The 26,927-nt window shown below is 35.7% G+C and overlaps 1 protein-coding gene across 1 annotated transcript in view; it reads left to right on the top strand.

Moving 5' to 3' along the window:
• Positions 1-26,927, top strand: part of GFRAL (GDNF family receptor alpha like) — a 77,878-nt gene that overhangs the window by 15,831 nt on the left and 35,120 nt on the right. The window contains exons 3-6 of the mRNA XM_004386835.3: positions 4,395-4,553; positions 12,230-12,286; positions 13,102-13,432; positions 21,446-21,696. Coding sequence (XP_004386892.2) covers positions 4,395-4,553; positions 12,230-12,286; positions 13,102-13,432; positions 21,446-21,696 — 798 coding nt within the window. The remainder of the gene's footprint in view (positions 1-4,394; positions 4,554-12,229; positions 12,287-13,101; positions 13,433-21,445; positions 21,697-26,927) is intronic.

A 26,927-nucleotide genomic window follows, 5' to 3' on the forward strand; every position in this document is an offset into this window, starting at 1 on the left:
ACAAAAAAAGAAAATTACAGACCAATATCTCTCATGAATATAGATGCAAAAATTCTCAACAAAATTCTAGCCAATAGAATTCAGCATCATATCAAAAAACTAATACACCACAACCAAGTAGGATTCTTACCAGGTATGCAAGGATGGTTCAACATTAGAAAATCAATCAATGTAATCCACCACACAAATACAAGGAAAGAAAAGAATCACATGATCATCTCAACTGATGTAGAAAAGGCATTCAACAATGTCCAACACCCATTCCTGATAAAGACTTTCAATAAAATATGTATAGAAGGGAAATTCCTCAACATAATAAAGGGCATCTATACAAAACCAACGGCCAACATCATTCTTAAAGGAAAGAGCCTGAAAACATTCCCCTTGAGAACAGGAGTGAAACAAGGATGTCCTTTATCACCACTCCTATTTAACATTGTGCTGGAAGTTCTAGCTAGAGCAATAATACAACAAAAAGAAATAAACAGCATCCAAACTGGTAATGAAGAAGTTAAACTGTCCCTATTTGTGGATGATATACTATACATAGAAATCCACCAGAAAACTACTGGGACTAATAGAAAGATTCAGCAGTGTAGCAGGATACAAGATAAACATACAAAAATCAGTTGGATTCCTATACATCAATAAAGAGAATGACGAAAAGGAAATCAGGAAAACAATACCATTTATTATAGCCCCTAAAAAAATAAAATACTTAGGAATAAATCTAATCAGGGATGTTAAAGACCTATACCAAGAAAACTACAAAACACTACTACTAGAAACCAAAAGAAACCTACATAAATAGAAAAACATCCCATTCTCATGGATAGGTAGACTTAATATTGTGAAAATGACAATTCTACCCAAAACAATTTACAAATACAATGCAATCCCGATCCAAATACCAACAACATTCTTTAAAGAGTTGGCAAAACTAATCATTAACCTTATATGGAAAGGGAAGAGGCCCCGGATAAGTAAAGCACTATTGAAGAAGAAGAAAAAAGTAGGTCTTGCACTACCTGACCACAGAACCTACTATACAGCTACAGTAGTCAAAACAGTCTGGTACTGGTACAAAGGACAGATACATTAACCAATGGAACAGAATTGAGAACCTAGATGTAAATCCATTCACCTGATCTTCTATGAATGCCAAAAGACCATCAAATGGGGAATAGACAGTCTTTTTAACAAATGAGGACGGCAAAACTGGATGTCCATCTGCAAAAAAATGAAACAGGACCTATACCTCACACCACACACAAAAACTAACTCAAAATGGATCAAAGACCTAAATATAAAACCCAAAACTATAAAGATCATAGAAGAAAAAGTAAGATCAACACTAGAGCTCTAATACACAGCATTAACAGGGTAAAAAACATAACTAACAACACACAAATTCCAGAAGACCAGTTAGATAATTGGGATCTTCTAAAAATTAACCACTTACGTTCATCAAAAGACTGCACCAAAAGAGTGAAAAGAGAACCTACAGACTGGGAAAAAACTTTTGGCCATTACAAATCCAACAAAGTTCTAATCTCTAAAATCTACAGGAAAATCCAACACCTCTACAACAAGAAGACAAAAAATCCAATTAAAAAATGGGCAAAGGAAATGAACAGACACTTCACCAAAGAAGACACTCAAGCAGCTAACAGACACATGAGGAAATGCTTGTGATCACTAGCCATTAGAGAAATGCAAATTAAAATCACAATGAGATACCATCTCACCCTGGCATTACTGGCACGATCAAAAAAAAAAAAAAAACTGAAATAACAAATATTAGAGAGGTTGCAGGGAGATCAGAACTCTTCTGCACTGTTGGTAGGTATGCAAACAGTACAACCACTTTGGAAAATGATATGACGCTTCCTTAAAAAGCTAGAAATAGAAGTACCATGTGATCCAGCAATCCCACTCCTAGAAATATATCCTAGAAAAATAAGAGCTGTCACACGAATAAACATATGCACACTCATGTTCATTGCAGCATTGTTCACAATAGAAAAAAAGATAGAAACTACCTAGATGCCCAACAACAGAGGAATGGATAAACAACTACAGTACATACACACAATGGAGTACTACATAATGATAAAGACCAATAATGAATCTGCAAAGCATCTCACACTATGGGTGAATCTGGAGGGCATTATGCTGAGTGAAATTAGTCAATCACAAAAGGACAAATATTGTCTGAGATCACTACTATAAAAACTCATGAAAGGGTTTACACACAAAAAGAAACAATCCTTGACAGTTACAAGGGGTGGGGTGGAGATGGAAAAACACTAAATAGACAATAGATAAGTGGTAACTTTGGTGAAGGGTAAGACAGTACACAATACTGGGGAAGCCAACACATCTTGTACAAGGCAAGGTCATGAAAGCTCCATAGACACATCCAAACTCCCTGAGGGACCAAATTACTGGGATGGGGGCTATGGGGACCATGGTCTCGAGGAATATCTAGCTTAATTAGCATGACATAGTTTATAAAGAAAATGTTCTACATTCTACTTTGGTGAGTAGCGTCTGGGGTCTTAAAAGCCTGTGAGTCACCATCTAATATACTCCACAGTTCTCAGCCCTTTGGGAGTAAGGGACAATGAAGAAAACTAAAGACACAAGGGAAAGATTAGTCCAAAGGACTAAGGGACCACAACTACCATGGTCTCCATCAGTCTGAGTCCAGTACACCTAGATGGTGCCCGGCTATCACTACTGACTGCTCTGACAGGGATCACAATACAGAGTCCCGGACAGACTGGAGAAAAATGTAGAACAAAATTCTAACCCACAAAAAAAGAACAGACCTACTGGCCCGATAGAGACTGGAGAAACCCCAAGAGTATGATCCCCTGACACCTTTTTAGCTCAGTAATGAAGTCATTCCTGAGGTTCACCCTTCAGTCAAAGATTAGATAGGCCCATAAAATAAAACAAGGCTAAAGGGACACACCAGCCCAGGGTCAAGGACTAGAAGGCAGGAGGGGACATGAAAGCTGTTAATAGGGAACTCAAGGTCAACAAGGGAGAGTGCCGACTTTTCTTGGAGTTGTTAACCAATGTCATAAAACAGTATGTGTTACTAACTTTTTAATGAGAAGCTAGTTTGTTCTGTAAACCCTTACCTAAAGTACAATTAAAAAAAAAAAAAAAAACCAAAAGACCATCAATCCTTGATCATATGCTGCCTCCTGAAATGGTTGAATGTTGACCAATTCTTTTTGGTACATTGACTCTGTGTATTCCCTCCATCGTCTTTTGATGCTTCCTGCAACTTTCAATATTTTGCCCATACCCATTGCCGTCTCCGACTCACAGCAACCCTATAGGACAGAGTAGAACTTCCCCATAGGGTTTTCAAAGATCAGCTGTTGGATTTGAACTGCAGACCTTTTGGTTAGCAACAGAACTCTTAACCCCTGCGCCACCATAGAATCCTTCAATATTGCAACTCGATGCTTGAATTTTTTCTTCATTTCTTTCAGCTTGAGAAATGCTGAGTATGTTTTTCCCTTTTGGTTTTCTAACTCCAGGTCTTTGCACATTTCATTATACCACTTTACTTTGTCTTCTCAAGAGATCCTTTGAAGCCACCATCTTCTCTTTAGCTGGTTTACTTCATCATTTCTTCCATTTGCTTCAGCTACTCTACGTTCAAGAGCAAGTTTTAGAGTCTCTTATGACATCCATTTTGGTCTTTTCTTTCTTTCCTGTCTTTTTAATGACTTGTTTTTCTTCATGTATGGTGTCGTTGATGTCATCCTACAACTTGTCTTGTCTTCGGTCATTAATGTTCAATACATCAATCTATTCTTGAGATGGTCTCTAAATTCAGGTAGGATATACTCAAGGTCACACTCTGGCTCTCATGGACTTGTTTTAATTTGCTTCAGCTTCGACTTGAACTTGCATATGTGCAATTGCTTGTTTCACAGCTGGCCGCTGGCCTTGTTCTGACTAATGATAATGAGATTCTCCATCGTCTCTTTCCATAGATGTAGTTGATTTGATTCCTGTGTATTCCATCTGCTGAGGTCCATGTGTATAGTAGCTCTTTATGTTGTTGAAAAAAGGTATTTGCAATGAATAAGTCATTGGTTTCGCAAAATTATCGTTTCTATCACCAGGTCCATATTTTCCAAGTACCAACCCTTCTTTGTTTCTGACTTTCACATTCCGATCACCTGTAAATATCAATGTATCTTGATTGAATGTTTGATCAATTTCAGACTGCAAAAGTTGAATAATATTCATGCTAACTGGTCTTCCTTGTAGACTTCAAGTTAATATGTTAAAAAGTCTTTGGGGAGGGGGACTCAAAGTTATATTTGGAATAATATCTGGAGTATTATGTGTTTGATTGTAAAATCCAGGTAACTCTTGCAAGATGAAGGATTCATTGAACTGTAACCTGAGTATCCAGTCTTTAGTGAAAAGCAATTTCCTATTTAAAGAGTGTCTCTGCCCTGATGACCTTTATTGTATTCCTAACAAATTGCTTGGAAAACAGTGCATCATTAAATCAGGTAATACTTTTTTGTATGGAATATTTACATTCATGGAAAAGAACAGCACAATTACAAAAATTAACCACACCTATGGAATCAACTCAATGGCAATAGATGTAATTGGATTGATTTTTTATGTGACTTGGGGTTTTGTGAGCTGTAACCTCAGTAAATGCATGACATATTTCTGTAATTGCTAAGCTCAATTTCAAGTTTCATTCAATTTCATTAGTATTACAGACTCACTCATTCAACAGATATGTTTGTGGGGCTTACTCTGGCTTTGTACCAGATCCAGATGACAGAAGACAAATAAGGTCCATCTTTGTTGTTAAGGAGCTCAGAGCCTCCCGGGAGAAAACAAAATATAAGTACTTACCTAGAGTTCTACTTGCCTTTGCATAGGGGCATTTAATCATTTAACATGGATTTACTTACTACTTACCCAAGGTGCCAGGGTAACACTAGAGTAGTGGTCATCCCACTAGTCTGTATGTACACTTGAGGGTACACAAAGACTTCCCAAGGGGTATGTGGGATCAAATAGTTCAAAAGGGACCAGTTTCCTGATTCTCAATGTCCATATATACTCTCTCTGAAAAGTGATCAGCTTGGGAATGCATCTGTTGCCATACAGTTCTCACATCTTCTTTAATAATTAACCTTCTCTCACGTTACTAGAGAAAAGATTAAGTCTCAGCTATCTTGAAGGGCTTCGTGGTGGTCCAACCCTTCCAATTATCCATGGTGGGCTCATTGAACAATTTTCTTTTTCATAACTTGCCTTTTCTAGAATTTCATATAAATGAAATTACAGTATTGCTGCCCCTTTTGAGTCTGACTCTGAACTCTTTTATTTAACTTAATGTATTTGAGGTTCATCAATGTTTCCGGTATGCATATGCTTATTTTCTTGATAAGTAGTATTCCATTGTATGGGTATACCACAGACTGGCTACCCATTTGCTACTGAAAGTCATTTGAGTTGTTTCTATTTTTACTGAAGATTATAGATAAAGCTACTGTACACAATCACTACAGAATTTGTGTGAACATTTCCTTTTGCTGTATGAAATTGCTGAGTCATATAGTAAGTGTATGTTTAACTTTATAAAAAGCTTCCAAACTATGTTTCAAAGTTGGTGTAACATTTTGCCTTTCCATCATCATTGTATAAATATAACAGTTGCTCCATATTCTCACCAGTACTTAATTTTTTCCATTCTAAGACCACATTGTCTTAATTTGCACTTACCTAATGATTAGTAGGAGCCCTGGTGGCACAGTGGTTAAGAGCTCAGCTGCTAACCAAAAGGTCAACAGTTTGAATCCACCAGCCACTCCTTGGAAACCCTATGGGGCAGTTCTACTCTGTCCTATAGGGTCACTATGAGTTGGAATTGATTCAGTGCCAGTGGGTTAATGATTAATAATGTTGAACATCTTTTCATGTACTCATTTGCCTTGCAGATATATTTTCTCTGGTAAAGTATCTCTTTAAAACTTTTGCTAAGTTTTAAAATAGAGTTTTGGTTTTCTTATTGAAATTTTGAGAGTTTCTAGAAATTGAATAGAGTTTTAATCAAAATATATGTTTTCTAAATAGTATTCCCCAGTCTGTATTTCATTACATTATGAATATCTTTAAAAAAGTAAGTTTTTAATTTTGATAAAGTCCAGTTTATCATCTTTTTTCTTTTATGAATTATATACCTTTGATGTTCCATCTAAGAAATCTGTATAACACACATTTACAAAGATTTTCTCGTATGTTCTAGGAATTACATAGTTTAGGTTTTGCATTAGGGCAATGATTTATTTTAAGTTGAATTTTTGTATATGGTACAAGATACAGGCCAGGTTCCCTTTTTTTCCCCCAATATGGATATCCAATTGCTCCAGCACCATTTGCTAAAAAGACTATCAGTTTCACTTTTTTTGAAAATCAATTGGCAATATATTTGTGGATCCATTTCTAGACTCTGTTTGTGTTCCATTAATCTATGTATCTTTCCTTCTCCCACTACATAGTCTTAGTGCTCCTTTATCAGAAGGAAGTCTTCAAATGAAGCACCATGACGCGTCTAACTTTGTTCTTATTTAAAATCGTTTTGACTGTTCTAGTTTTCCTTTTCACATCAGTTTGAATCAGCTTGTCAATTTCTACCAAAACTCTGCTGCCTTTTTTGTTTGGCTTACACTGAAACTATAGATCAGTTTAGAGAGTCTTGATACCCTTACTATGGTGACTCTGGATCAATCTATTTAGGGATTCTTTGATCTCCTTCATCAACACTTTTTGTTTTTAGTTCTTGCACACTTTTTGTTAGATTTAGACATATATACTTCACTTTTTTGGTACTGTTGTAAATAAGAATTTATTTTACACTTTTTTATATTTGCTTCTAATATTTCCTCATAGTCTCCTCTCTCCATCTCTCTTTCTGTCTCTCTCTCTGTCACTCTTATCTTCATTATTTCTTTTCCTTTGTTTGACTAGACCTTATGTTGCTCTTCTTCTTCTAAACTCTTAAGATAAAAGCTTAGGTCATTAATTTGAAACTTTTCTTCTTTCCTCATATACACATTTAATATTATAAATTTCCCTCTAAGTATTGTTTTAGCTCCATCCACACATTTGATACATTGTATTTTCATTTTTATTCAATTCAAAATATTTTATTGTTTCCCCTTTGACTCATAATTTGTTTGGAGGCTTTTGTTTAATTTTAAAATATTTGGGTATTTCCCAAATATCTTCATTATTGATTTCTAGTTTAATTACATTATCATAGGAAACATACTTGTGTAAACTCAATTCTTTAAAAATTATGAATATTAAAATGATCAGTTGCCAAATATCAAATGTACAATATTAAGTGCTAGAAAATATGTACACATACACACACACAAACACATGCACACACACACAGAGTGCTTGAATTCAGAGAGCAAGAAACAACGGTTGAAGGCTTCTTGGAAGAAATGACAGACTTAGGCCTTTTAGGGTGAGTTGGCATTCATTAGGGAGACAAGGAAGGGCACATTTGGGAAGCTACAAATCCTTTGTTAGGCTGGAGTGTAGAATGCTTATAAAGGAGTATTAGGAGACGATGCTGGAAAGAAACCAGATGTTTATAAAAAGGAGAGGAGCTAAACTTGCATATCTTGCTAAAGAGATTAGACTTTAAACTGTTGTTATGAGAATCTATTAGTGGATTTTAAATGGAGGGATGAAGAATCAGCTTTTCAAAAGATATCACTGACAGTAGTGTAGAGAATGGAATGGAGAATGGAGGAGAGATAAAGATGCAGACCAGGCATATCAGTTAAAAAGCCATCAAAATAATTTGGGAGACAGATGATACATGCCTGACCTACAACACTGGTGCTGAGGGTTGTAAGAAGTAGACGCATTTAAGACATATTTATAAATTATAGTCAGTAGGAATTGCTAACCAGTTGGATATGAGGAGTATGAAATATGTTAAGCGTGATACTCAAGTGGCTGGTTTGGAGCAAAGGCACTGCTGTATACTGAGACAGGAAATAAAGAAGAAAAGACAGGACTGGGGACAATAATAAAGAGTTATATTTTTGAATCATTGCATCTGAGACACCCTTTGGAACTTAACACCTATGTTTATTACCTTTTAGTGATATATTGTCCTCATCTTTTACTTTTATTTTTTATTACATTTTGATGATTGTAGCAATCATTTTTACCTTATTTATAAGATAATTCATTGTTTTTCTTGTGTAAAACTTTTCTGAATTTCCGTTTTCTCCTGGAAAATGTACCTAAAGTTTTTTCAACATTTTTTCATTATTTCCCCTTAAGGAGCCTTTTAAGAAAGCTTTTTCCTAATTCCTCTACCCCCCACGAAATTTTAATATCACCGACATACTATAAATCTGTGTAGGTACTATCTATATCTGTATCTGTCTATCTATCTATGTCTTATATATATTAAAAAATAGATATTTTTTGCCCCCATCCAGTACCAATTTTTACCCCCGTGGTTGTTATATCACCCCCATTGAGAGTATATGCTCTTCTAGGTAGCTCCAATAATCCCATAATTTTATAAACTTTGTAGAAAGGAGGTAAGAAAAACAATTTCATTATAGGACTCCGAGTAAGCTTTCAGAAGTACACCTACTCCTCACTTATCAACTTTCTTGTTATCTGACATTTCACACGTTTGACAATAGTGAAAAAAAATACTATTTGACTATTTTGCACATTAACAACATATGTCTGGCAGTAACAGATGCCAAGCTGCTAGGTGAGAGTAACGCTGACTGCGATGGTTAAGGTTACGTGTGAACTTGACTGGGCCATGATTCTCAGTAGTGTGACAGTTATGTAAGGATGTGATTTGGCATTTATGTAATGATATAATCATTCTCCATTTTGTGATCTGGTGTCTGATTAACTTTGTTGTCCTGTGCTGTGTCATTGTAAAATATGATTTTGTACTGTATTTCATGTATATTTTTGTACAATAAACCAACATTTAATACATGGAGTTTTCACTGAACCTTGAAATGTACAATATTAAGCTTAAGTCAAGAGTCAGTCAGGAATTATAAGATTAAGACAATGTCATTCATTTCAGATCATCTCTTGTGCATTGAGTATGGTAGCCTGAAGTAAACTCTCGCATAACATCCTGGTCTTTGGCGCCTAACCATATCAATAAGTGAAGAGTCAGTGTACTCTGTCGACTTGTAAAATTTCTTCTCTACGTAAAAGGCAATACAAGCAGAATTCTACAATGAAATCTTCCTTGACCCTACCATTCTTCCTTCAGCCAAAGTCACTTTTTCCTCTGGAGTATCATACTGGTTGTATTGAGGGAGCATTTTTTACGTACTAGTTTTGTTTTTTTTTCAATGTTTCATACTTATGCAAGAAAAAGGTAGTATAAACAATTCCATAATATAAAAATATTTACTTACATACTAACTTGGTATCATCATAAGCACTGTTCAGAGTTAGAAACATTGTAGCACATGTGCTTTGAAACCCAGACTGCTATAGCATCTTGCACATTTCTCAATTAACAGCCCACACTGAATTCTTATAGTTATATAAATCTAGGTTAGGAATGTTAGTTGGTTTGTTTGTTTTTAAGTTTCACATGACAGAAAAAGAAATCGATTTTTTTAAAAAAAGGTAAAGGAACATACCTCATCTAGCTGGCATTTACAAATATGGGTCTCCAGTTGAGAAGAAGTCTAAAATAGGGATACATATTTGGAGTCAAATGTCTATAGAAGGTAAAGAAAAACATGAAGGTGGATCAAATTGCCAGGAAACAATATAAAGCTGTAAATAATCATAATGCCTTATATCTCAATTTTTTAAATATCAATATCATTTACCCCAGCTCTCTTAAAATATTTTTCAATGGTTTTTGAAAGGGAAAAGATATTGGAATATTTATAAAAGATATGCCTATATAATTTTTAAAAACATATTAAAAGTTTACAAGTAAATGAACTTATTTACTTTTTAGTCATTATACTTTATAGATGAATCAGTGCTGTCCCCAGATCTGGCTTCACAATCAAATATCACACAATGGCTCCATCCAAAAGATACGTCATTAATGGTTGAAAAAACTAATGACTGTGTCATGGCTGCACATGTCTGCCAGAAATCCGAACACTGTATTCTGTTGTATGAGAATTTTAAGGAAACCTGTGGGAAAGAAACAGAACGATGCAAGACCCTTGATGGAGTCCACCTGTGTACAGCATTAAGAGAGCGTCTGAAAGAAACAGTTTTATGGAATTGCCAATGCAACGACTCCTCAGAAGTAGACTGCATTCAAATTAGGAAAAGTTTATTTGAAGACATTTGTATACAGGATGCCCAAGTACATCAAGTCCCAGACTTCAAGGAAGACTATGAATATGGATTCAACCAGGACATTGTGTCAGGTTGGTATTCAAAGGAACATTAGGAACATTATAATCACAAATACGAGTTAACTAAAGAACATTCTGTTTCTGATTTTAGCATTGTCACTTCTGCCTCTATTTCCCCTGGAAAATTCAAATAATAAACTAGTACCATAACTACATCCCAAAGGATTTGTGGAGAAAGAGGTGAAGTGTCTTAAAGTTTGGGCATAATGTTAATTTTATTCATTTATTAATTAATTCAGAAAAAATCAATGAGATATTTACAATGTGCTAGATTTTATGCAATAGAATAAAAAAAATCCACAATGTCCTTTATTCATGGAGCTATCTTTTATGGGATGTAAAAAAATCTGTGATTTGATCATCATATATATGCGCAGCAGGTAAGTGGGCAAGGAGTAGGACAGATAACCTAGGTGGGAGCAAACTGAATCATGAAGGGACTTTCATGACATAACAAAAATTAATATCTTAACCTACTTTCTTAGTCGGCTAGTGCTGCTATAACAGAAATACCACAAGTGGAGGGCTTTAACAAAGAGAAATTTATTCTCTCACAGTCTAGTAGGCTACAAGTCCAAATTCAGGTTCCAGGGGAAGGCCTTCTCTCTTTGTCAGCTCTGGAGGAAGGTCCTTGTCATCAGTCTTCCCTTGGTCTGTGAGCATCTCAGTGCAGGAACCTCAGGTCCAAAGGACGCGCTTTGCTCCTGGTGTTGCTTTCTTGGTGGTATGAGGTCCCCATGTGTCTTGCTCACTTCTCTCTTTTATACCTCAAAAGAGATCGGCTTAAGACACTATCTAATCTTGTATACCTCATCAGTATAACTGCCGATAATCCATCTTATTACATCATAATGATAGAGTTTACAACACGTAAAGAAATCACATCAGATTACAAAATGGTACACAATCATACAATACTGGGAATCATGACCCAGCCAAACTGATAGATATTTTTTGGGGACACAGTACAATCCATGACACCTACTTTCTTAATTTTAATCTTATTTAAATTTCTTAAACTATAGCCATTGGCAAAAATTAAGTTTTAATTTTAAAACAAAAATTTGATCATACTATCCCCCGATCACTTTATACATATCTCTAGTAGCGCTCCTCATATTTCATTTTGTTTTGTGTTTATATGTCTATATTTCCTTATCAGGTGGAGGGACTCTCAATGATGGTAGCTGCAGATTTACATCTACAGTCTGGTGCCTGGTATATACAGGGACTCAACCAACGTTACTTAAATGGAATGATCTATCTAGATGTAAGCAACCACTGAGGTCACTTCCATCAATGAGATTTTCCAATTCTATAGTTGTAATTGTCAAGAACTCTTGGAAGCTAAGCTAATCAGATGTAGAGGTAGTCTTTAAATTGCATTTCAAACTAATTAAGGCCTAAACGGAAAAGTTTTTTTTTTTTTTTCCCAGCTAATATTCCTTTTGGCCTTTCTCCTCAGATAGTCTTTGTTTATTTCAGTGCACGTGGCCTGGACATCAGCATTTTTAAAAGTCTTCCAGTAACTAAATCCTCTTAGCAGGGCTGTTTAACTTGTGTGAATGATATCTCAGGGGTTTCTTTTTCTTCACTTGAACATCACTGATTTTGAATGTCAAAGGTTAAATAAGTGTTAAATGAGTTTGTGTGTATTTTTGTGTGATTACTTTTTAAGTAAATTTATTCCACGTTCTCCTGTTAAATTTAGAAAATTGTTCAATAATGAAATTGTTTCTTTATTTTCCTTCTAGATAATATAAAGGAGGATAATAAATTCAAATGGAATCTAACTACTCTTTCTCATCATGGTAATGTTTATCAACTGTAATTTTGATCTGCATTGTAAATACTAGATAATATAACTTAGAGTGTAGTTACCAGGCTTCTTAAAGATTAGCTACTACAAAATAAACTGTGTGGTTTTTTAATAATTCTAAGGTAACAAAATGCAACAAAATCATAACATTTCCTTTAGCAATGATGTATCAAAGGCAGCTGTTTTGCCCATCCATCATTGATTTATGGGTATGCTGAGAAATACTTTACAATTAAAACTAAAGATTATGTTTTTGGTTAAAATCTCAGAAATTAAATATGTTTGTATCAATTGGTTTTGTGTATGTGTGTTTGTTGTGCGGCTGGGGTGTTCACATGTACCTGCGTTTTTCAGAACATGAATATCTTCATATGCCAGAAAAACTATATGCAGCCTTTAGTCAAGATTCTCCCCCAAATAGAACACGCAACAGAATAAGTGTCATTTTGACTTGAGCCAAAATAAGCTACATAGTTCGAATGTAATTTTTGAAGATTTATTGTTTACATTTGAGAAAACTGGGCTCAGAACTTTTTTCCCTCAGTGTAGTTTTGGCCCTACACACCTCTCATCACTTCTGGATCCCAATAAGTATCAGGCATAGATGAAAGATAATTCAAATAGCCCACTGCTCAGATCCCCGTAAATTCATAATTATTCTTTAAAAAGAAAAGTCATATTTGCCAAAAATAGCACGTTGTTGCATCAGTTGCGTTTTGTTCACAGTCCTCTCACAGTATTTTGGAGATGCTGTGTGTATAGCTTTATGTTTACTTTTCCACGACCTGGGCATATCATTCCTTTCAGGTTTCAAAGGGATCCGGTCCTGTTTGGAAGTGGCAGAGGCATGTGTAGGGGATGTGGTCTGTAATGCACAGTTGGCCCCTTACCTTAAAGCTTGTTCAGCAAATGGAAATCTGTGTGATGTGAAACGCTGCCAAGCAGCCATAAGGTTCTTCTATCAAAATATGCCTTTTAACATTGCCCAGATGTTGGCTTTTTGTGACTGTGCTCAATCTGATATACCTTGTCAGCAGTCCAAAGAAGCTCTTCACAGCAAGCCATGTGCAGTGAGCGGAGTTCCACCCCCCACTTGCCTCAATGTAATTCACAGCTGCCGAAATGATGGATTATGCAGGTGAGTAAAAACACGCATACCTTACTTTCTTGTTTTGCCACCTTATTTGTTACAGTCCAGCCCAAACACTTGATCTCATTACATTTGCGAGAGTGCCCACTGTCATCCAACATGTTCCAAATAAAGCCAGAAAATTCTTATTTTTGAATTCGTGGTACATATGTCATATCCATTTTGCAATTCAAATGCAGAACAGGTTTTTAAAACAAAGAAATTCTGTATGTCAAGATTTCGAAGCCATCAAGCAGCATTATTAAAATTATGTATTCAGTTCAGACTAAAGAATTGGTTAATATATCTGTCTTGTATGTCAGTTTGTTTATTTGTTTTTCTGTGTGATTATATAAAGCTATTAAACTTTATAGAAGCTTAGCAAGGTGGCTCTTCAAAATAAATCTTTTCTGTAATAGGCTGGAGATGAGGCAAGAGAAGGTGGCGTCACTGCAATTCAGTTTGAGCATCCCCAGCACATACGTATGCCACGATGTCGGAAACATTCCCATTCTCATCTTCTCAACCTCAAACCCTTGACTTTCTATGGGGAGTCATGTTACTCGTTTATTTGTTTATTCAAAAAATATTTTTCAAGCACCTACTATTGCCCTAGGAAGGTGGAATAAATTTGTGAACAACAAGAGAAAGTCACGTCTGCCCTTGTGGAACTTATATTCTAGTGAGGTGACACAGACTACAAACTAAATGCAATGAATTTGGAAGGTGTATACTGTGAGGTAGTAAGTGCTCTGGAGAAAATGAAGAGCAGAACAAGGGCCGTTGTGAATGGGGCAGGAAGGGTTGCAGTGCAAATGGGATGGCCTCAGTAGGGAGCATTTTATCGAAGAATTGAAGAAGATGAGGGAAAGGGCCATGTAAATATCTGAAAGAAGAGCTCCCAAGCAAAGGGATCAGCTAGTACAAAGGTGATGAGGAAGAAACGTGCTTGGCGTGTTCAAAAAGCAGTGAGGGTAGAGTGTGCAAGGGGAGAGCAGATTAGAGATTTAACGGGGTGAGGTGTAGAGAGGCCCAGGTTATGTAAGGTCCTAAGGGACATTGCAAGGACTTGGTTTTTACACGGAGTAAAATGGAGGGGCTATGGAGGATTTTGAGCAGAGGTGTGAATGATCCGACTCACTCATTAAAACTTTCACACTAGCTGCTAGTTGAGACTAGATTGTACCTATGTGAGTAACCACCCCTTGGGAATCGTAATTCTAATCCAACACTCTTGTGGTATTTTTATTTCACTGTGGTCTTCATTAAACATTTTATTGTATGGGCAAGATGAATTTATCTTCTGCGAGGTCAGAAATCCACAGATAAGTGGACGCTTGTGCACAAGATGGAGGAAAGAATGAGAACACTGAATCAATTTGATGACTCCAAACTATTTGTAGCATTGATGTTATCGTGTTGAAGGAGTTTTATTTAGCAGCCAGCCTTAAATTATTATTATTTTTGGAATAATCTTTTCTGTTTTTTTTCTTTTGTAGGTAATTCTTCACACTAATTTTTTTTTATTAAATAATTTATTTTTGTTGTTGTTGTTGAAAACATACGCCAATTCAACAGTTTCTATATGTACAATTCAGTGATGTTTATTACATTATTCAAGTTGTGCAAACATTCTCACCTTCCTTTCCAAATTGTTCCTCCCCTATTAACATAAAATCACTGCCCCCTAAGTGTTTCCTATCTAATCTTCCAAGTTGCTGTTGTCAGTTTGATCCCATACAGATAGTTCTTTAAAACAGCACAATGCTCAAGGCAGACATTCTATACTAGTTAAACAAAACGATTGTTTGGTTTATATATAGCAAATTCACTTAAAGATCAAACAGAACACTTGGTGCGGAGGGCTATCTCAGTGTGTGGTAGCTCAGAACAAGATATGTCACATGTGTTATGTTGCTTCAGTCATTGGCAAGTGAGCTCAAAGTTTTTATGATATCAAGTTCCCCAAGAGGCTGATTCTCAGTAAACTGAGTTTTTAGCTATCATTACTCTCTTACCCTCAGATAAGATTAATTTTAATCTGCAAAATAGCTCCATGTCTTATAAACATTTGTCAAAAATGACAAGTGCTTCCGTAAAACATGCGTGCTATGAAGTAAAGGGGAAAGAATTTAAGCAGAATACTGAAGCAAATTGTATTCAAGAATCCTGTCACACTGATGTTTATCAGTTATTTTAAGGTTTATTAATTATTAGTGTTTTATTATATTATTAATTAATTATCATTAATTATTAATTAATAACATTAAATTTATTCATTTTCTTAACTGCTGCTTCCACGGGCATTGATTGTGGATCAAAGTAAAATGAAATCCTTGACAACTTCAATATTTTCTGTTTGTTATGAAGTTGCTTATTGGTCCAGTTGTGAGGATTTTTGCTTTCTTTTATGTTAAGGTGTAATCCATACTGAAGGCTGTGGTCTTTGATCTTCATCAGTAAGTGCTTCAAGTCCTCTTCACTTTCAGCAAGCAAGGTTGTGTCATCTACATCTTATTCTGATGCTGCTTTCTTCTTCATAAAGTCCAGATTCTCTGATTATTTGTTCAACATACAGATTGAATAAACCAAAAAGAAATTAAAAAACCTCACTGCCATCAAGTTGATTCCGACTCATATATGACAGGGTAGAACTGCCCCATAGGGTTTCCAAGGAGCGTGTGGTGGTGAATTCAAACTGCCGACCTTTTGGTTAGCAGCAGTAGCTCTTAACCACTAAGTATGGTGAAAGGACACAACCTTGACGCACATCTTCCCTGATTTTAAACTGTGCAGTTCTGTGTTCTGTTCAAACGACTGCCTCTTGATCTATGTACAGGTTCCATAGGAGCTCAATTAAGTGTTCTGGAATTCTCATTCTTTGCAATGTTACCCATAATTTGTTATGATCCACACAACCTTTGCATAGTCAATAAAATACATGCAAACATCTTTCTGGCATTCTCTGCTTTCAGCCACAATCAATCTGACATCCCCAATGATACCCCTTGTTCCACTTGCTCTTCTGAATCCAGCTTGAGTTTCTGGCAGTTCCTTGTCAATGTATAGCTGCAACTATTTTCGAATTATCTTCAGCATAATTTTACTTGTGTGTGATAATGTCCACATTCTGTTGGGTCACCTCTCTTTGCAATGGGCACAAATATGGATCTGTTCTAGTCAGTTGGACAAGTAGCTGTCTTCCAAATTTCTTGGCATAGATGAGTGAGTTCTTCCAGAGTTGCACCCCTTTGTTGAAACATCTCAATAGGTAGTCCATCAATTTCTGGAGCCTTATTTTCCATCAATGCCTTCAGTGCAGCTTGGCTTCTTCCTTCAGTACCATTGGTTCTTTATCATATGCTACCTCCCGAAGTGGCTGAACGTCAACCAGTTCTTTTTGTTACAGTGACTCTGTGTATTCCTTCCATCTTCTTTTGATGCTTCCTGTGTCAGTCAATATTTTGTCCTTCAATGTTGCAATTCGAGGCTTGATTTTTTTCGTCAGTTATTTCAGCTTGAGAAATGCTGAGTGTGTTCTTCTGTTTTGGTTTTCTAACTCAAGGTCTTTGCACATTTCATTGTAATACTTTGTCTTCTCAAGCTGCCATTTGAAAACTTCTGTTCAGCTCTTTTACTTCATCATTTCTTCCATTCGCTTTAGCTACTCTATATTCAAGAACAAGTTTCCAAGTCTCTTCTGACATCCATTTTGTTCTTTTCTTTCTTTCCTGTCTTTTTAATGACCTTTTGCTTTTTTCATGTATGATGTTCTTGATGTCATCCTGCAACTCCTCTGGTCTTTGGTCATTAGTGTCCAATGTGTCAGATCTGTTCTTGAAATGGTCTCTAAATTCAGGTGGGATATACTCAAGGTTGTACTTTGGCTCTCGTGAACTTATTTTAATTTTCTTCAGCTTCAACTTGAACTTGCATGTGAATAATTGATGGTCCATTCTGCAACCGGCTCCTGGTCTTATTCTAACTGATGATATTGAGTTTCTCCATTACCTCTTTTCATAGATGTAGTCCATTTGATTCCTGCATGTTCCATTTGGAGAAGTCCATGTGTATAGTTGCCATTTATGTTGTTGAAAAAAGGTATTTGCAATGAAGAAATTGTTGGTCTCCCAAAATTCTGTCATGCCATCTCTGGCATTGGTTCTATCACCAAGACCATATTTTCCAACTACCAATCCTTCCTTTTTGTTTCCAACTTTCACATTCCAATCACCAGTGATTATCAGTGCATCTTGATTGCATGTTTCATCAATTTCAGACTGCAGAATTTGGTAAAAATCTTCAATTTCTTCATCTTTGGCCTTAGTGGTTGGTGTGTGAATTGGAATAATAGTCGTATTAACTGGTCTTCCTTGTAGGCTTATGGATATTATCCTATCTCTGACAGTGTTGTACTTCAGCATAGATCTTGAAATGTTCTTTTTGACAATGAGTGCAATACCATTCCTCTTCAATTTGCAATTCCCAGCATAGTAGACTATATGATTCTCTGATTCAAAAGGCCAGTATCAGTCCATTTCAGCTTACTAGTGCCTAGGCTATCGCTCTTCAAGTGTTCCATTTCATTTTTGACAACTTCCAATTTTTCTAGATTCATATTTCATACATTCCATGTTCTGATTATTAATGGATGTTTACGGCTGTTTCTTCTCATTTTGAGTCATGCCACATCAGCAAATGAAGGTCCCAAAGGCTTTATTCCTTTTACATTATTAAGGTCAACTCCACTTTGTGGAGGCAACTCTTCCCCAGTCGTATTTTGAGTACATTCCAACATGAGGGGCTCATCTTCCGGCACTATATCAGACAATATTCCACTGCTATTCATAAGGTTTTCAGTGGCAAGTTTTTTCAGAAGTAGCTCACCATGTCCTTCTTTTTAGTCTGTCTTAGTCTGGAAGCTCCACTGAAGCCTGTCCACCACAGGTGAACCTGCTGACATTTGAAATACCAGTGGCATAGCTTCCACCATTACAGCAACACACAAGCCACCACAGTACAACAAACTGATAGACAAGTTGTGGCAAAAATCCTTATTAGTGAAATATTAATTTTCATCTATTCTAACATGCAAATATTTTTACACATGTTAACATCCTTGAAATATCTGGAATGAGTTTCTAGGTCAATGACAAGAAAACATTTGTCATAGCTAATTATGTTTAGTTGTATGTAAAATAATAATATGCTTTTCAATCAATGAGATATGGTAAACATGTTTGATTTATAGCACTTATATCACAAACAAGACTATCATAAATGGAATACTTCTATCTATCATATAGCTATGCTAACAATGAAATCTAAAAATAACTTAATCAGTCAAGACAAAAAACTCAATCTCTGTGAAAATTCTAAATATCTCCATGGATGGCTAACCAGCTCTGCCTGATCTTAGTGTCAGGGCTCTAGACATGCCGCTTCATTTTCTTGAAGTCTTTTGCACTCAACCTTCAGAGTGTTATATACCTGAGCTTCTCTATCAAATGAAATAGCTTAATGGCAAGTGACAGGAGCTACTGCTACCATTCTTGTGAAGCCTGGTGATGGATTCAGAAGCTAACTCTGGCGTTAACCTGACCTTGGTTCATCCCCTCCCTAGACTAACTGCTACAGAGTTGGTGATTTTCCTCAAAAAGACCTTCCGTGTTTAACCATCTCTCCAAAGTGCTTGGTGCAGGAACATGGTAGTCACTCAAAAGATGCCATCTGCCAACCTTTTCCTCTGCTTTTGAATATTTTGTACTTACTTAACTTTATAGTGTTTTAATGCACATACGTATGCCTCTTTTATGTAATTTCTATCTTTCTTAGATTAGTACAGAGGATAATGACTATGTCTCTTCAATTTCCTTTTGCCATGTGCTAATAGTCCCTTGATGAATATTTCATAGCGATGATAGAATTATTATATGCTATAAGTAGTCCAGGTGAAAAGACAAATCCTGTCATTTTCCCAAGCAAATTTTGCCTTAGGAAAATTTCCACTATTTATATTAAATTATTGTTAATATAATTCAGAGATAAAAAAAATCTTAATGGAAAACCACTTCTTCTATGGGGATGTTAAGCCATTTATCATCTGTGTATTTGCAGAAGAGCATGTTCATGGTGCAAAGCATTGAACGTGATTTTTATAATACAATTTCTGTCTTGGTTCCTAGTTTCTCAATTTATGATGGTTTTTGAAATTTTTTTTCATTGAAAATGTCAAAAAAGGTAATATACATGCCATTTTTCAATTAATTTTGTCTAATACAAATATTTATTGGGTGGTGAGATAATGTTTTGCCAACTATAAATGTTTAGGAACTTACTAAAAAGTATGTATCATACTGTCTTATGTATAAACTCAAGAAAGTAGTCAGAAAAATTTATTTGCTTAGAAAAAAAAATTATATATTTCAAGTGCCATGGAATAGTTACAAAACTTAACTATATATCACAAAGGCAAATGTGAAAATTTCTGTGTGCAGAAATTATGTAGACCACATTCTCTTAAATTTTGCAATGTAACTAGAAATTAATAGCAAAAACAAAATATTCAAACTCATTTTCAAAAATTACTCTTTTGAGCACATCATTAGTTGAACAATAAATCAATATAAAAATCGAAGAATATCAAGAAAATAAGGATAATGAAACACTATACATCAAAATATTTCAAACTGAGAATAAAATTTCTCTAACATAAAAATGTTTCAACATTTAAAAATTTTAAATTCATAGGATTTAGGTAACTAGTGTGCAGAGTATATTTCTTTTTTTGTTTTTAATTAAATATTAGTTTATCATTTTGACAAAATTTCACAACTTAATTTCTGAATGACATAACTTATTGAGTAGATATATAATTCATCTTAAACTTAGTAATACACACATTTAAAAAAGATTAAACAGCATGAAGGTGCAAAGTTATGCTCTATCAATATCCTAAATGATAATTGATACTATCAATATTTACACTTAGATGACATGTTATATATAATCCTTAATAGCATTAATGGAACATATTTGTTCTTCTGGCTTCAGAATTACATGTTCAGAGAATTGTAGTATTTCTTTAGATATATATTTTAATATAAAATACTTAATTTTTGTCATTGTATCAAAAACAGATTCTAAGATGACTTAAAACATATTAATGAAAACAATGTGGTTTGTGGCTTCAAGCAGAATAGCACCATGTGGAAAAATAGACTCCTGACAAATACCATATACTCAAAGAAGTTTCATGCATGTTTGATGATGACCTAGTCAAGAAAGGATAAAAAATAATTTTGGATGATAAACATTAGGTTAGAAGATTAATATACTTGATTCTATTGAAAAGCATATCTTCTTTGAAATTTCAGAAATGAAATTATACCTTATCTATAATTTTATGCAAAGCTATTATAGCAGTAATGAAATATGTACTCAGAAAAGTTATGAATCCATGTGATTCCAATGGATTCTCTTGGCCAGTAAATAAACTTGTGTGTTTTGCTATAAATTAACTTTTACTGCCAGAGAAACTCATTTATTCTGCTTAGAATTGTTGAAGAAGAGTACAATACTTCCTACTCTGCAGGAAACTGGCTGGAAAGGTCAAGTACCTTATCTGAAATCCCCTGGTGTCAGACAATGGCTAAACGTAGCCAGAGAACAACATTCTCTTTCCAAAAAAAAAAAATTGCTGAGAAGTCTCCCCAGTATTTCATATAGCAAATCATTACCCATTAAAAGGCAATTAGTAAGAAAGAAAAATTTATACAGGGGATTCTATACTTAGCATCTGTCTTTCATCACAAAAGGAAAATAATTCACAAGGTTCCTTTATCTTTCCTTCCACACTCCTTACTGAGGTGTTTAAATGAACAAACTTAGTTTTTAACTATGTACTAGGATCCAGGAGACATTTTGTTTTATATCAGTCTTTCATTAGGGGAGGCAGCACCACACATTAATGTGAAATTATACTATTCAGAGGTTAATTTATCTTCTTGACTGTTTTTTCAGGCGACGCTATAGAACATTTAAGTCAAAATGTTGGCAGCATGTGACTAGAAAATGCCATGAAGATGAGACCTGCATCAGCACCTTAAGCAAGCAAGACCTCATTTGCTCAGGAAACAATGACTGCAAAGCAGCTTACATTGGTACCTTTGGGACGGTTCTTCAAGTACAGTGCACCTGTAGGTCCATTACACAAAGTGAAGAATCTTTGTGCAAGATTTTCCAGCACATGCTTCATGGAAGATCGTGTTTCAGTAAGTTCTCCAAATAAAATTGCCTTAACACATATAAATTCTTCTCATTTTTGTCTATACAGCACGAAATTGTAATCCAATACAGAAAATTTGTTCACAAAGACAATTTTGTGCTTACTATTCCATTTTAAATTTTATTTAATAATTGTGGTTTGTGCATTTGCTATTTTACTAACTTGTCAGAAAGTGGTACATGTTTTTCATTTGTGTAATAGGTCACCCCTAGTTACCACATATTGATTTCAACATCAGTAGAACAAAATGTTTATCCTATCAGATAACTGGCTGTATCAGTTATTTATTGCTGCGTAACAAATCACATCAAAACTTAGTGGCTTGAAAAAAAAACTACTTGCTAGCAATTCTGCACATTGTGCTTGGCTTAGCTGAGTAGTTTTTCTGATGGTCTTTTCTGGGGTCACTCATGTAGCTACAGTCATCAAGTGGCTCAACCAAGGCTGGATGGTACAAGAGAGAATCTACGAGCACTGTTGGCTCAGCTATCTTGGCTTTCCTCTACAGGATCTCTTCAGCAGTATAGCCTAGGTCTCTTACATAGTAGTAGCACATTCTGAGTGGCTCAATCTCAACGTGCAAACACTTACCTAGCATCTGTTTCTGTCACATTTGCTAATGTCCCATTAGACAAAGTAAGTCACATGGCCAACTCCAGAGTCACTGTGGGAAGGGACTACACAAGGATGTGAATATCCAAGGTGGAATTCATCGAGGATCATTAATGTAACAATTCCCATATGGTGGTTCAACTTTTGTAAAATATATTTACCCCGGGATTTAGTTATTTCTCCCATTGGTCTTTAACATGTCTGCTCATCTACCTATGATGGTGAGATGGAAAGCACATCTCTGGAAGGTATTATTTACTCTATTTAAGTGATAAGGAAACTGGGATTTGGGAATTCAATTCATTTACTCAGAGTCACATAGCAAGAATTGAGTGAGAATTTGTCTATGAGTCTTATACAAAGAATCTAAGTGAACAATCATGTACTAAGACCTCCACATTATCCATCTTCAGGGTCTGTCCATGCAATCACCTGTGCCCAAAGACACCCCAGGCCCCCAGGCCTCTAATGGTAAACCTCTAACCTACAGGCACCATTCCCAGGAGGAAATAATGGCCCTACTGTTTCACTGCAAATGCAATCTTTATGTTTATGGAAAATGTTCTACAGTTATATGGTTATACTTTTCTTTACAGACACATAGGAGAGACACATTAGCCAGTGTGATCAAAATTGTGATTTTTTGGTGTATGTTAGGTAATACGCGTACAACTTGGAGTGTATGGTTTTGATTATACCAGCGCTGTCTATGGAACTATTTCTATAATTTCTATAATTAGCACTACAAACATATTTCACTTGAAATCATGATACAAAGAGAAGAATTTTAACGTTATACATGTTGAGTGTTATTTTCTAAACAATCTTCCTCTCTGATTGACGTTAAGTGGTTAGTTATGCTGAAACTAGAAGTACTAATAATGAATGACATATTACATTACAGCAGGAAATACCAAATGACAAAATAACCAACAGCACTATATACTGTTACTTAACAATGATTAGTTACAAGTGGATTGTAGTTATAGTAAATGGCATGCCAAAAAAAAAAAAAGTATATCCTACTGATTACTGATAGCTCAGTTTCCTGAACATCCTAATTCCTGTCCCAAGCCTGGTTTTCTCCCATGTACTCTAATTATTGTTGCATTTCATCATTACTGTGTTTGGCCACGATGACTTGTACTGAGCAAAAAAAATCCATGGAGAGACAGTAGACGTGAACACTAAAAAAATCCATAGGTATTGAAGTACTACATGAATATTGTAGAAAAATGAAAGTTTAAATAATTTCACTTTTCTGCATGCATATAGTGAGACTAAGCTTTATGAGGTTTTCTCCTTGATCATTACCTACTAAAATTAGGAATTTCAAGTGACAGGATTATAGAATTAAAGGCACCTCAAAGGCCTTCAGTCACAGTTCTAAGTATTTGAACTAATAGGAAATGTTTCAAACAAAAACAAAAAACAAATCTTTAGGCCTGGCTAATTCTAACCAGCCCTCACCCCCTCCCCCAATTATATGGAAGAAGCACAAGGACATATTCTGAATGAAGAATGTCTCTAACCATTGTCCCCTGACTTCTACCGTCAGTCCAGCACTTACATTTTTGATGCATGCTTCCAAAACCCTTTAGCTTCTGCTTACTTTATTCGAAAGGAGCAGAAATGAGTAGAACTGAGAGAACAGTTAAGGAGGTTTTTTTCAGTTTGTCGTGTTTCCTCAGCTTAGAAGCATTGTTTTTCACACTCATTTGATCTCAGGCTACATTAGTCAATACATTTTACATTAACATTTATGTGCGGTGTTGGTGGTGGTGGTGGTGGTGGTTGCCATCGAGTCAATTCTGACTCATAGCAACTCCACCTGTGCAGAGTAGAACTGTTCCATAGGGTTTTCAAGGCTATACGGAAGCAGATCAGTAGGCCTGTCTTCCAAGGTGCCTCTGGGTAGGTTCGAATAGCCAGCCTTTCAGCTAGTATTGGAATGCTTAACCATTTGTGCCACCCAGGACTCTTACGTGCAATATAATCTTTTATTATTATTATTCCATGTATTAATTTTATTCAATGCTGAATACCACCCACTGTTAGATATCATGACTCACTAATGGGTTTCTTTCTGAAGTTTCGAAAACACTTGCTTCTAGCATAAATTCTTCTAGAAATAATCTTGGATACATTGATGGAGCCAAATCAGAGCCTTACAGCAACTATAAATATAGAGTATTTTCTTGTCAAGGGTATAACATTTTCTCATTTAGTCTTAACATCTGCAAGAGCTAGATACTATTATTTTCTCAGTTTTACATATGATGAAAAGGAAGCTAAGAGATTAAATGAATTCCCAGGGTCCTATCCAAGGACAAGGTAGTCACCATTCAAACCGCGGCTCGCTGGCCTCAGAGTCCACTAGGTTCGCCTGCTCGTGAAACGGTAAAGAACACAAGCTCGTGTCTGTCCAGTATGCTTCAAAGCCCTTCCAATCGGAAACTCTTAGTTCTGGTCTCAGAACTGAGCTGTGAAGCGTGCTGAAGAGTCCTGTCTCCTCAGTTCCTTCAGGCAGGGCCAGAATTACTCAAAAGAGTATCTTGAATAAACTGTGTGTTCTGCCACCAGCCGCCACTTAACTGGTAACCTCTGTACTCATAACAGTCCGACTTTTCTCTGATATAGTGTCGGGCAGAGCAAACTTGTGGCAGTTACAGCTGATACAGAGATGAGAGCAATGGAAGAAAGAGAAACTGGGTAAGAGAAAGAAGATCATAGAAACAGAAAGAATTAAGGATACATTAATGTGTTTCCCTCCTGACACAGAAGGATTCAGTCCACAGAGGGGGGGTCCACCTCCAGCGGACAAGAGTGTTCTATTTTTATCTTCGTCATAGCTATAGTCAGCTGGTGTAAATTCTTTTGACTTTTTCCCTTACCTGCAATGCATATATACCTTGAATACCTTATATACACACAAATAAATGCCATATACACACAGATCTCACCTTGCCACACACCCACACACACACACATTTTTAAAATAGAATCACACTATATATATTGCTTTACAGTTTGCTTGTTACCTTAAACGTAAATGGTGGACCGATTTTAAAGTGTGTCTATATATATGATGGCTTCTTTCTTTTTTAAAGTTTGCATAGTATCCTGCAGTATAGATATACCATAATTCATTTAACTATTCTTTTACTACTGTGGATATTGAGTGCAACTGTTTATTATTACAGATATTGCTGCAATAAATGTTTTTACACATTTTTGCTGGCATTTCTACAGAATAGCTTTTGAAGAGTGGGGTTACTCGAGCATAGGAATTTTACATTTAAAAAAACTGGTAAAAGATGTCGATTCTAAAGTACATTCTCAACGAAAAAAATCTCACTGTTTCAATTAGAATTTTTATTTTAAATGCCTCTAAGCATCTTTTCAAGGAGCCCTGGTGGCACAATAGCTAAGCGCTTGGCTGCTAACCAAAAGGTCTCCGGTTCAAACTCACCAGCTGCTCCAAGGGAGGAAAGGCCTGGCAATCTGCTCACGTAGAGATTACAGCCTAGGAAACCCTATGGGGGCAGTTCTACTTTGTCATGAGGTTGCTGTGTGTTGGAATCGACTTCATGGCACACAACAACAACAGCAAGCATCTTTTCAGTGACTTGTTAGAAATATTACATTTCTTCTAACCTATTAATACCCCTTCTCGAAAACATTCTGCTTCTTTTATTGTCAGTAAATGGCACTTTCGTTGCCCAAAGTAGACATTTACATGGATTTATGAGGATTCACAAACCTTATACCTTTTCCAATGATCCTGAATTCATGGTCTCTTGTGGCAAAGCGGTAACCTGGAGAGAGCACACACTTTGGCATATCACAGTCTTGGGCTGAGATCCTGACTCTACCATGTATTATCTGGGTTATGTAAGGGGAAACAATTTAACTCTTTCTTGAATATTCAACCATTGTTTCTTGGCATGGATCATTTCCACTGCCTTTTTAAAAATTTGTTTTTGTTAAATGATGAATAAATTAGCAAAGAAAATTTAAAATATAAATAAAAGTATAAAGACTAATTTAGCTAAAGAAGATCATCGCCATTGTCATCATTCCCAACTGCCCCTCTTTATCACATCATGTTCTCCCTCAACTCAGAAGTAACCATCTCCTGAATTTTGTGTTCATTAATCCTTTGCTTTCTTTTTATTTTTACAGTATATGTTTTTAACTCTATTCACTGTATTGTTTAATTTTCCATCTTTTTGAAAATTCTATAATATTGTTGTTGTATGCCGTGGGCTCTATTCCGATTCATAGCAACCTTATAGGACAGAATAGAACTGCCCCATAGGGTTTCCTAGGCTGTAGTCTTTATAAGAGCAGACTGCCAGGTCTTTTCTCCCACAGAGCCGCTGGTGGGTTCGAACTGCTGACCTTTCGGTTAGCGGCCAAGCTCTTAATCATTGTGCTACCAGGGCTCCTTTCTATAATCGTACCACCTGTTTTTTTGCTGACCCATTTATTATCCTGAAATGAAGACATGTTGTGAGGTAGAGCTAGTAATCATTCCTTTTTACTACTTTGCAAAAATCCACTGCATGAAAATATCTTCAAATGTATTTATTCATTATACTT

This window comes from Trichechus manatus, unplaced genomic scaffold, assembly GCF_000243295.1.
Source record: "Trichechus manatus latirostris isolate Lorelei unplaced genomic scaffold, TriManLat1.0 scaffold00172, whole genome shotgun sequence".
Lineage (NCBI taxonomy): Eukaryota > Metazoa > Chordata > Mammalia > Sirenia > Trichechidae > Trichechus > Trichechus manatus.